This window comes from Salvelinus fontinalis, chromosome 5, assembly GCF_029448725.1.
Source record: "Salvelinus fontinalis isolate EN_2023a chromosome 5, ASM2944872v1, whole genome shotgun sequence".
Classification (NCBI taxonomy): Eukaryota; Metazoa; Chordata; class Actinopteri; order Salmoniformes; family Salmonidae; genus Salvelinus; species Salvelinus fontinalis.
In genome coordinates, this window is record NC_074669.1 from 24928987 (window position 1) to 24940510 (window position 11524).

At 44.6% G+C, this 11524-nt stretch overlaps 1 protein-coding gene across 1 annotated transcript in view; it reads left to right on the plus strand.

The window, feature by feature from the left end:
• The window catches only part of LOC129855370 (E3 ubiquitin-protein ligase SH3RF1-like), a 52345-nt gene extending 43766 nt beyond the window's left edge, over positions 1 to 8579 (plus strand). Inside the window, exons 8-12 of the mRNA XM_055922944.1 lie at positions 472 to 642; positions 817 to 1094; positions 1238 to 1551; positions 4482 to 4864; positions 5047 to 8579. Coding sequence (XP_055778919.1) covers positions 472 to 642; positions 817 to 1094; positions 1238 to 1551; positions 4482 to 4864; positions 5047 to 5215 — 1315 coding nt within the window. The 3' untranslated portion in view covers positions 5216 to 8579. The remainder of the gene's footprint in view (positions 1 to 471; positions 643 to 816; positions 1095 to 1237; positions 1552 to 4481; positions 4865 to 5046) is intronic.
• Positions 8580 to 11524: the final 2945 nt, after the last annotated feature.

Here is an 11524-nt window from a genome sequence, read left to right on the forward strand (position 1 = left end):
TACGTTCTTCTTCATTTCCCCTCCCCTGACACCAGTGAAAGTGTCTGCTGTCTTTCAGCAGTGGTTCTTTAAAGCCTCTGAGGTTCCTGGAGACATGCCTTTCCCACTCCCTTTACAGCACATCTGTGGTGCTCTGACCCACATAGCTGTGTCATTCAGAACGTAACCATAGCATTCCTCTATAGTAGTATAGTGCAGCTTTCTCTTAATGTACTGTAGGAAGACCAGTCCAGAAGGGACTGTCCGCCTCTGTCTTCCAGTAAGGGTTTCAGAGAGAGAGAGAGGAGATGTTGATGAACATTTTTTAGACTGTGGTAGGGGGGGTAAATTTAGCTCATGTGACAGACTAAATGTTCGAAACACACAACACGTCTTCGATTGACTCATTTCCTCCTGAGGGTATTTGGACAGTCCCCGTGTGTGTGTCCATATGTGTTTGATGTTTCCTATCTCTCTCGCCTCCCTCTCCAGCTACGTGGCCCTGTTTCCCTACACCCCCCGTAAGGAGGATGAGTTGGAGCTGAGGAAGGGAGAGATGTTCCTGGTGCTGGAGCGCTGTCAAGATGGATGGTTCAAAGGCACATCCATGCACACTGGCAAGATAGGAGTGTTTCCTGGCAATTACATGAGCCCCGTTAGCAGGTCAGACGCAGACATTACGCACCACACCACACACACACACCATACACGTGTGTGTGTGTGTATATATACTATATGAGCACACACACACGTACACACTGATTATCTCTGTATATGCAGCGTTCCTAAGGCTCCCCAGCCCTAACCCTCCTCCCTGTCCTCTGTTTGTCCCATTAGGACGGTGTCCGGCAGCACCCAGCCCAAAGTGCCCCTTGCTCTGTGCACCCAGGCTGGGCGAGGGGTCACCATCGTCAGCCCCTCCACTCCTCTGGGGGCCATCGTTCCAGGGCCTGACTTCAACAAGGCCCTCCCCATCTGCCCGGGCCCCGCCCTCTCCAGCCCTTTACCCGCGGGCATGGTGACGGCTGCTCACGTGACAACGGGACAGGCCAAGGTGCTCATGCACATGACGTCCCAGATGACTGTTAACCAGGCACGCAACGCTGTCAGGACAGGTAGAGTCCCCTGGGGGAAGAGGAAGAGTGCAAGCATACATTCTAGCCAGTGTAGGATAGTGTATGTGATTGTGAATATATGATGAAAGGGGCATATGGTTCTGTGTGTATAGCCTAACCACGTGCCTCTCCTCTGCCCCCAGCTGCTTGCCACAGTCAGGACCGGCCCACGGCTGCTGTGACGCCCATCCAGTCACAGACATCTGTAGCCTACCTGGCAGTGTGCCAATCCCAGACCTGCTCCTCCTCCTCCAACCCTGCCCAGGGCTGTGTCCGCGCTGGGGTGGCTCTGGGATGTGCTGCTGCCTCCCTCACCCCGCCAAACGTCAGCGCCGCGTCCCTGGATGGCGATGCCCTGCGACAAGTGGCAGTCCTCACCATGCCTGTCGCCCCAGGCAACGGCAACTCCGTGTCAGCTAACTCCTCCCTCGCCTGTCGGCTGGACAAGGATGGCAAGGTGGGCATTCGTGATAGCACCCTAGTAGGGATGTGCATCGATCCCTTTCCAGATGATTCTATACGTATCTAGATACTTGGGATCCGATACCATACAGGAACGATACGTTTTAGTTCGGTTTGATGTGATACGATTCGATGCACTAACATTTGATGCATGAACACATTTATTTTCCATTCTAAATTAAAATCTGCTCATGGAGCTCATATATAACACAACTTTGGATTTCACCCCTATCTCATAATAAACATTAAGAACACCTGCTCTTTCCATGACAGACTGACCAGGTGAAAGCTGTGATCTCTTATTGATGTCACTTGTTGAATCCACTTCAATCAACGTAGATGAAGGGGAGGAGACAAGTTAATTGAAGAAGGATTTTGAAGCCTTGAGACAATTGAGACATGCATTTTTGTATGTGTGTCATTCGGAGGGATTGATGGGCAAGACAAAAGATTTAAGTGCCTTCGAACGGGGTATGGTAGTAGGTGACGGAGCACCGGTTTGTGTCAAGAACTGCAATGCTGCTGGGTGTTTTACACAACAGTTTCATGTGTGTATCAAGAGAATGGTCCACCAGCCAACTTAAAACAACTCTGGGAAGCATTGGACTCAACATGGCCAGCATCCCTGTAGAACACTTTCAACTACAGCTGACCCCATTTAGTCGACTTGTTTGATTGATAATATTGCAGCAGCCATTTTACAAACATTTGAATGCTGAAGGTGACGTGCAGATGTGCCAGATCAGGAATAGGCCGACCTATTGGTCAGCGCGCAAAGCTGCGCACAGTTTGGGCTCCCGCGGACCGATGCACTCCATATCTTAAACATATCTTAAACATTTGAACTGGGGACCGATGCATATCAGTGAATCATTACATCCCCACAACTTAGCCATCAGTATTCCTATCTGCAATGTTAGCATATCTCTCACGTTTGTATATAAAGTGTCAATAAAAATTACGTGAACCCTTTGGAATTACCTGGATTTCTGCATAAATTGCTCATCCAAATTTAATCTGTCCTTCATCTAAGTCACAACAACAGACAAACATAGTGTTCTTTACAATAATTTGTGTTATTAGTTTATTTTTCTTGTCTATATTGAATATATAATTTAAACATTCACAGTGTAGGTTGGAAAAAGTATGGCTAAGGACTTCTCCAAAAGCTAATTGGAGTCGGCTAACCTGGAGTCCAATCAATGAGACGAGATTGGAGATGTTGGTTAGAGCTGCCTTACCCTATAAAAAACACTCACAATAAGCGTTGCCTGATGTGAACCATGCCTCGAACAAAAGAGATCTCGGAAAACCCAAGATTAAGAATTGTTGACTTGCATAAAGCTGGAAAGGGTTACAAAATTATCTATGAACGCCTTGATGTTCATCAGTCCACGGTAGGACAACTTGTCTATAAATGGAGAAAGTTCAGCACTTTTGCTCCTCTCCCTAGAAGTGGCTGTCTTGCAAAGACGACTGCAAGAGTACAGCGCAGAATGTTCAATAAGGTTAAGAAGAATCCTAGAGTGTCAGCTAAAGACTTACAGAAATCTTTGGAACATGCTAACATCTCTGTTGACGAATCTGTGATACGTAAAACACTAAACAAGAATGGTGTTCATGGGAGGACACCAACGGAAGAAGCCACTGCTGTCCAAAAAAAACATTGCTGCACGTCTGAAGTTTGCAAAAGTGCACCTGGATGTTCCACAGCGCTACTGGCAAAATATTCTGTGGACAAATGAAACGACAGTTGAGTTGGTTGAAAGGAACACACAACACTGTGTGTGGAGAAAAAAAGCACAGCACACCAACATCAAAACCTCCTTCTAGCTGTAAAGTATGGTGGCGGGAGCATCATGGTTTGGGGCTGTTTTGCTGCGTTGGGGCCTGGACAGCTTGCTATCATCGACGGGAAAATTAATTCCCAAGTTTATCAAGACATTTTTCAGGAGAAGTTTTGTCTGTCTGTCCGCCAATTGAAGCTCAACAGAAGTTGGGTGATGCAACAGGACAACCCAAAACGTAGAAGTAAATCAACAACAGAATGACTTCAACAGAATACAATACGCCTTCTGGAGTGGCCCATTTAGACTCCTGACCTCAACCCGATTTGAGATGCCGTGGCATGACCTCGAGAGCAGTTCACACCAGACATCCCAAGAATATTGCTGAACTGAAACAGTTTTGTAAAGAGGAATGGTACAAAATTCCCCCTGACCGTTGTGCAGGTCTGATTCGCAACTACAGAAAACGTTTGGTTGAGGTTATTGCTGCCAACGGTGGGACAACCAGTTATTAAATCCAAGGGTTCACATACTTTTCCCACCCTGAATGTTTACACGGTGTGTTCAATAAAGACATGAAAACGTATAAATGTTTGGGTTATTAGTTTAAGCAGACTGTGTTTGTCTATTGTTGTGACCTAGATGAAGATCAGATAAAAAAAATTGACCAATTTATGCAAAAAATCTAGGTAATTCCAAAGGGTTCATATACTTTTTCTTGCCACTGTAGCTACTTCTATCATGCCTAGCATATTTGGCTGATGTGAAACACAGTGGATTGGTGAAATAGTTCACATTTGCACTGAGTTTCTGGTTCCCTTGTTTTGAATACCAGGCGCTCAGTATTTTTGTTGAACACAGGAGTCCTTCCAGTTTATCTTTAGAAACAAATTCTCACACACAGCTCTGTCTTTCACGGGTGGGCCCTGGGAATTGAGTTAGAGAGTGAGAGAAACTCTGCTGGCGGCAGCCCTGAAGACATCATTACACAACAGTGATTAGTCTGGAGCAAATTCTCATCAGGCCCTAATGACCATGACAATGGATTATGTTTATGCAGATTTGACTGTCCACACAGTGAGTTCCTGTAAGATAGTCTATATGCAGCTTACATCATTATCGTTCTTTCATTCTGCAGAGGGAAAAGAAAGGTATTCTGAAGCTGTTGTCGTCTAACAAGAAGAAGTCTCGCCCCTCTCCCCCCTCATCCCCCACCCTGGAGGCAGAGCAGGCTGCTACGGGGGAGGTCTTCCAAGGGGCCATGGGCCCCGACATCACCCCTTCTCCCTCCTCTGCTGGCGTTGTCGTGGGTAACCATGGCCGTGCAGTCCCCTGCCCTGTGGAGCCTGAGTCTACTGCAGCCACTGCCTCCTCTTCATCCTCCTGTTCCTCAGCCCCGGAGTTAACACACCGTAAGAGCAGCCCCCTGGACGGATGTGCCCCCATTGCCCCGCCCCCTCGCCAGGCATGCTCCTCCCTCACCTCCCAGCAGCACGACGCTCGGCCAATCCTATGCGAAAGGTACAGCATTTCTTATATTGTAGAACTGTGACATATTGTTAAAGGTCTGTCTGATGTTGTGATTCTGCTGGAATTGTGGTGTGTGTGTGTGTGTGTGTGTGTGTGTGTGTGTGGCGTCTCTGATCTCCTGTGCTTCTGCAAAGTGTGTCAGTACAGTATCCCCTCTGATTCCCCCCCCTCAGGTACAGAGTGGTGGTGTCCTACCCCCCTCAGAGTGATGCAGAGCTGGAGCTCAAAGAGGGAGACATAGTGTTTGTTCACAGGAAGAGGGAGGACGGCTGGTTCAAAGGAACACTCCAGAGGAACGGCAGGACCGGACTGTTCCCTGGCAGCTTCGTAGACATCATCTGACTGACCATCTGACTCACACTTGACCACAGTAGACCGACCGTGACCTGACCATACCATGAACTGACCATCAATGGAACCACGTCTGACTTTGTTGTTGCCTTGTTTTGGGGCCAAGCTGCGAGCCAACCAGCTGAAGTTGCTAGGGACAGGATGAGATGGATACATACACAACATTCAAAGTGGTCCTCAAAGCACAGAGGAGAAGAATGATGAAATAATTTAAACAGAGCTGAAGAGGAGCTAGCTGTCAGTTGGAAGCACGGTGGACCGAGCTGGAGGAGAGCACACTACTCCTGTTGATTTTCTTTTTGTCAGTTATTTATATCTGTAACAATTCAAAACGTTAAATGTGTGCCTTGTACTGTTCCTCACTTTAGTGTATATAAAGAAACAAAGACCAGAGAGTCAGAACTAATAATATGAACTGTTAATAGATGGAAATATGACAAGTTGTAACTTATTTTTTTGTGGGAGGTTTTTTTCTGGAAAAGATGTGCTTGACCTTTCGTCGTTTAGGGGTTTTAGTCGGCGCCTGTCTTATGACATTTTCCTACATCACTTTGTGCTTGTCTCATTGGCTGCCGTGCTGCATGTTAATATTGCATGGTGTCTCCACTGATTGGCTGTTTGAGCGCAAACGTAAAGAATACAGCAGATGGGAGGAGAATCAGTGATGTCATCATCAGCACATGCAGTGAAGCAAGAAAAGGTGTAGAGGTGGGCCCAATTCCAATCTGATCCCTTGAACCTATTCTTCTATTGACTGGAAGGGAAGGTAATCAGCTGGATGTCATTAGCTCCATACCCTCTGGTTGGGTAGTTGGAGTTTCTGACATATTGCAAACACGCATCTATTCGTTTGACATCCAATTTGGCCCAGAACCTCTCTCCAACAATGGAATATGCACAACCTCCTCCTGTATCCGGTGGACCTTTTGGTGTTCCAAATGGCTTCTCCTTTGGCTCCAAGACCTCTTATTGGAGAGCGGGAGAGTCATCTTGGTGGAATTATTATACCGTTGATGATCTGATGCCTGGTGAGGTTTTCCAAACATTCCCATAACGTTAGGAAAGCCAGCGTCTGCTGTTGATTTACATTATTATTAGGGATTTTGTTTTGGTCTTGCCTTTCTTGACATGTTAACTAAAACTAAAACACTCCATAGATGTTGCAATCAAGTGTTACTTACTGTATATTGTTCTATGTGTACTTATTGAACATTGTAGCTGTTCCCCCACTCCTCTAATAGTAGGCCTCATCGGACATACTGCAGCTCAAGATCTCAAGTGAACGACAGACACAGTCACATACAACACAGGAGCCATATCATGTGACTCTGATAGTTACGTCTTAATAATATATGGATATCTCTATTCACTTGGATCTGTACGACGCCAGATGCTCTGGACAGCGCCTCCTACAGCGTGGAGATGCAGCAAGACATCTGACAGGCCTGCTCTATGTATGACCTTCACGGGCTCTCAACCCTCATTTCAAAGATGAATTCATTCCTAACCTGTCGTCAATACAAGACAAAACACTGCTTGCTTATAAAGCAGACTGTTTTCTTAATGTAACATATCACTGGTATCACTCCCCCCAATGCAATCTAGTGTGTTTCTCCTTGAAGTTGCGAGTGGAGGTTTTTTTAATACGATCAATGACTTGTACAACATTGATTCTTGGTTTTGTCGGGTTTAGCTGTACAGTGCGTCTATACAATGTGTGTGATGTTAGGTGTTCTATTGACTTGAATATGATTTGTGATGATTTGTGTGTGGCTGGTTTGAGTTTTGGTAGCCGTTTTCTGTTTCAAAGCACAAAAAAGAGAGCGAGGTGCGATTTGATTGGGTTTGGAGGATGTGAAACCTCAAAGCCCTGGGTCCTACTTATTCTCAGCTACTTTTGATTTCAATATAATCCAGTCCCACTCCACACACTCTCCACCTCATCCTCCTCCATAGGCCTTCAGTCATTGTAATGAGATTGACAGCACTGCTAGTAAGAAACACCAGACACCACATGATGAGCCGTTGATTTGATCCAATCTCATATTTTTTGCCAGTGTAGAAAAGTCTAAAATGGATTATATTAGTCAATGATGGACAGTAAGTGGCTGTTCTATTGTTAGTGTGCTCCCTTCACTATAGCACACCAGGCAGACACCAAGAGGCTAGTGTCCTTGATTTTCCTCCTGCTGCAGCCTCTTCTATCAGATGCTATGGTGCAATATCAACAGCTGAGGCCGCTGTGTCTAAATGACAGGTTGGACCTGTAGGCACTAATCCACCGCAACAAGAGATTTGCTCTTAGTTTGCTCCTAGCAACTGGGTATCAACAGTCTTAAGGGAGTTGGAAGGTCAAAATAATACATTTAAAGATTGAGGACATTTTAAACACCAGATAGTGCTTCATTTTGGAGATTTCATATGTCAGACCTGAGGGGGATATTTCCCAAAGCATGTTTAAGTGGGTGTTTGTGTCATACAGTAGCTGGGACCACTATGTGTGACTGTTGGATATGTTGTTGTTTTGAAATAACATTTGAGTTGGGGGTAAAGGCTCTATAAATTGGTACGAAACACTGTTCAGACCTGTTTGCTTCTCAATTTGCCTATGTAGAATGAACCTAATGTTCCACTGTTGTCTTGGCATTCACCAGCTCCACCTCACCTCTAATTCTGAACTGGGTTTTGCATTTCTGTTACTGATGAGGCTTTTTAAAATATTGTTTTTTCATACATTACACACACATTTAACTACTGTACCATCAGTATATACCGATGTAGGATCTTAATTTGAGTCGGTTTGCTACAGCATGAAGATGGTCCTGCAGCAACAGGAATTATGTGGATTACAATTAGTGGAAATTCTTGTAGGGGCTGATACATTTTTTGTAATTGTACATTTCAAGCCTCAAATACACTGCAAGTTTTACATATCCTGCATTGCAGCAAAGTTCTCCTGCAACAAAGTGATCAAATTAAGATCTTACATATGTACCTTAGTCATATGGATTTTCGCATAGTTTAATGATCAAATAATGACTTTCTCTGTCGAACTGAAGCAGAAGGCAGAAGTGTACTCCCAGAAGTGGGAGCTCCTGTGAACATGTTACTGTAATCTCATGCCTTGTTGGAACACAAGGTAGCACTAAAGTCTGCTTTATTAAACTAAACAGATTCTCCTTATGCCAAGGTGACTTGCTTGATTTTTTTTGTTTGTTGCCGGGGGTGTTATTAGTTTTATATAGTCTGATCATGGTGAAATTGGCATCCATTCAAAACAAAACATTCTTTAAGTATGAGGGAATAGCACATTTTGTAAAAATAACTAGAACAATAAAAGCTAATGGTTTCCATGGATTTTGTCAGTCTCTTAATTTCCTCTTAATTTCTGTGTGTGTGTCATTGCATTTAGCTGGTCTCTTCCTGCCAGTGTAGAGGTGTCTGAAAGCATTACCACAGACATGAGGGACTGAAGACATGACAGCAAAGTCACCTCTCGTCTCTATTCTCATCCCTCTGCAGGAACTGCTTAAGATTGTGCGTATGTATTGAAGCAATCCTCTCTATGTATGAGCCACGTTACAATCCCCACCAAGTGGGTTTATCTTATTGGCACGATGCGTATGGTGTTTCCCTTTTACACCAGGGTTCGCTTCCCGCTCCTTCCATTCACTACATTGGTGTCAGAAGTGGGATGGTGGCCGTGGGGCCATCGGAACGCACAGACTGGGACTTGTGGGGGGGGCTGAGATTAGTCAAAGCACAGGGATGTGCCTTCCTGTTCAGAGGGGGCAGTGTAGCGGTCCTCGCTATATGAGCCATGTTACAATTCCCACCAAGTGGGTTAACCCTATTGGAGCGATAGGTAGGGTCCCACTTCTGCCTTTCACGCCAGCAAACCAGGCTACAGTAAGTTTGTAAAATGCAAATTGGTCTGTCTGTCTGTATAGCCCTATATCAACTGTGTGTGTACATAACATGGAGATCAGGGCCTCTTTTCAATGTTTTTATATGTTAAAAAATTTCTAAACCTGTTTTCACTTTGTCATGGGGTATTGTGTGTAGATTGATGAGGGGAAATTAATTGAATCCATTTTAGACTAAGGCTGTAACGTAACAATGTGGGAAAAGTTGAGGGGTCTGTATACTTTCCGAATGCACTATATACTCTAACATCACTTTGTCAGGCAAAGACTCAACATTAAAACTCAAAAGAAAAGAAAATTACTCTTCTGTTTCACTATTCACGCCACCCTGTCTGCGTCTCACCAAACGACGAGCATTACAAACAGGGAATCATCCCCTTCAGTTGGTCAACTTTAATATTTCCTGCTACCTCAGTAATCACTCCCTTCAATGGAGCCCTTTTCTTGAGATAAAACATCTCTTTCCCCCATTCGTTTAACTTGGAGCGGCTGCTCCCTCTGACCAGCAGAAATACAAACAATTATCACAAGACCACTTCTGGTCACCTTCACCGAGTCCGCAGCACCCTACTCTGTTTTCACCCACCCTAAAACCACAAATGGATCCACTTTTTCCCAAAATGTCACTCCTACCGTCAGACTCATCTTTATCCTGACACTCAGTGCAAGCCTCGGGCTCTGAGAACCTCACCACACTTACAACCTCACTCACTTCCATTTCTCCTCCTGTCTTCAATACGGTGTACTGCTCACTCTGCTTACACGTTCTACCATTCTTTAACAAACCATCTCCCTTTTTTCCACCATTTTAACCGATTCAAGCTCACCCTCTTCCTCTCTCTCTTCGACCTCCTCTGCCTCTCTTTTTCCCTCCATTCCCCTTTTTCCCTCCATTCCTCCTCCGTATTCCAAGTATACGTCTTCTTATGATAATATTGCACTTTTCCTGACATCTTGTTCTTGCCCTCTCAAGGGATGCAATTTTCGCCTGGGATAATCCTTTCTCCTCAAGCACTCTGGATGTGTACTGGGATTCTGAAAACTTCAATGTTGCCTTCAGCTGAACTTGCAAACAGCCCCGTTCTTCTGTAGCAGCAACGCTAACTAGCTAGCTGTAACTGTCCACCCAATGGGAAAGAATATTTGTGGGTGTGGTCGAGGAGAATTTCTTATTATTACTTGAATACGGATTCAGACTTTCTGATAGGATCGAAAGAAAAGCAACGCTGCTCCCGGATCAGCTTTCTCCATTCAAATCTTACCTTAACATTAGAATTATTCCACAATTTTGACGGATCAGCTCCTAGAGAGATATTACCACCTATGGCTGCAAATACGCTATTGAGGCGGCTTATTGGCCTATTCTTACCAAAAAATAATGCACTAAATCAAAGATTGGGCACATCATTGGGAACATGTCACACATCATGAAACGCGTTGAGTCAAAAATGACAGATAGTAGCCTAGTCACAAAATAGAACTCAATTTATTGAACATGCAATTGTTTTCAATATGGTTGAAATAGCCTATATAGCTAGGCCCATGGATACCTATGTATCTTTTGATGCAGTCATCTCAGTTTTCATTTGAAGCCTCATTTTATCCTTCACTTGTTTGTAGCGATTGCAAATACTTTGGCAACTTTGTATTTCTAGTCAACTTCGTTCTGAAGTTATTCGCAGTCACGGTCAGACAGCATAAACATCTTGATTCTATGTTTAGCTGACATCTTTTTTTTGAAGATCCACGTTACTAATAAAAGCTCTAGAACACAGCTTGGCTACTAAAAATGCATTGCAAGAAGGTTCTAACGATGATCTTAACGCTATGAAGGATCTGGGAAACGAGATCCTAGTCACAATACAAAGCCAGGTGTTCACTTTAACTGAGGTCAAACACAAAGCCCCAACAGCCAAACACTGCATATAGAGTATATATAACAATGCATGGCTTAAAGCTCCTTGCCGTGGCTGTGCGGTTCCCAGAGTGAAATAAACTCCACAGTTCTGCTCTGTGAGGTAGGTGAGTCATGCAGTAGCCTCAGCTCCCGTATTTTTGTGTGTGATGATGCTGAGCTGGAAAATGTTGAAAAGAGCTGAAAGGGGCTCTGTGAGGTCACTGGTGCACTGACGCTTCCTCTAGATGATGGGTTGCCATGGAGATTGGTTATTCCAATTTGTGAGCATGACTCTGGTGGAAAGAGATGGTTAAGTGGCTCGATGGGGGGTACGAAGACAAACAGTTGGATATTGAGATAAAGAGAACGTGTGTTTTTCCATTGCTTGCTTTTAATCTGTCTTGGCTCAATTGGCTGCTATTTTCCCTCCCTCTCTCCTGCCTCCCCTATATCAAGGTGTTTTGGTACCTCCCTTAT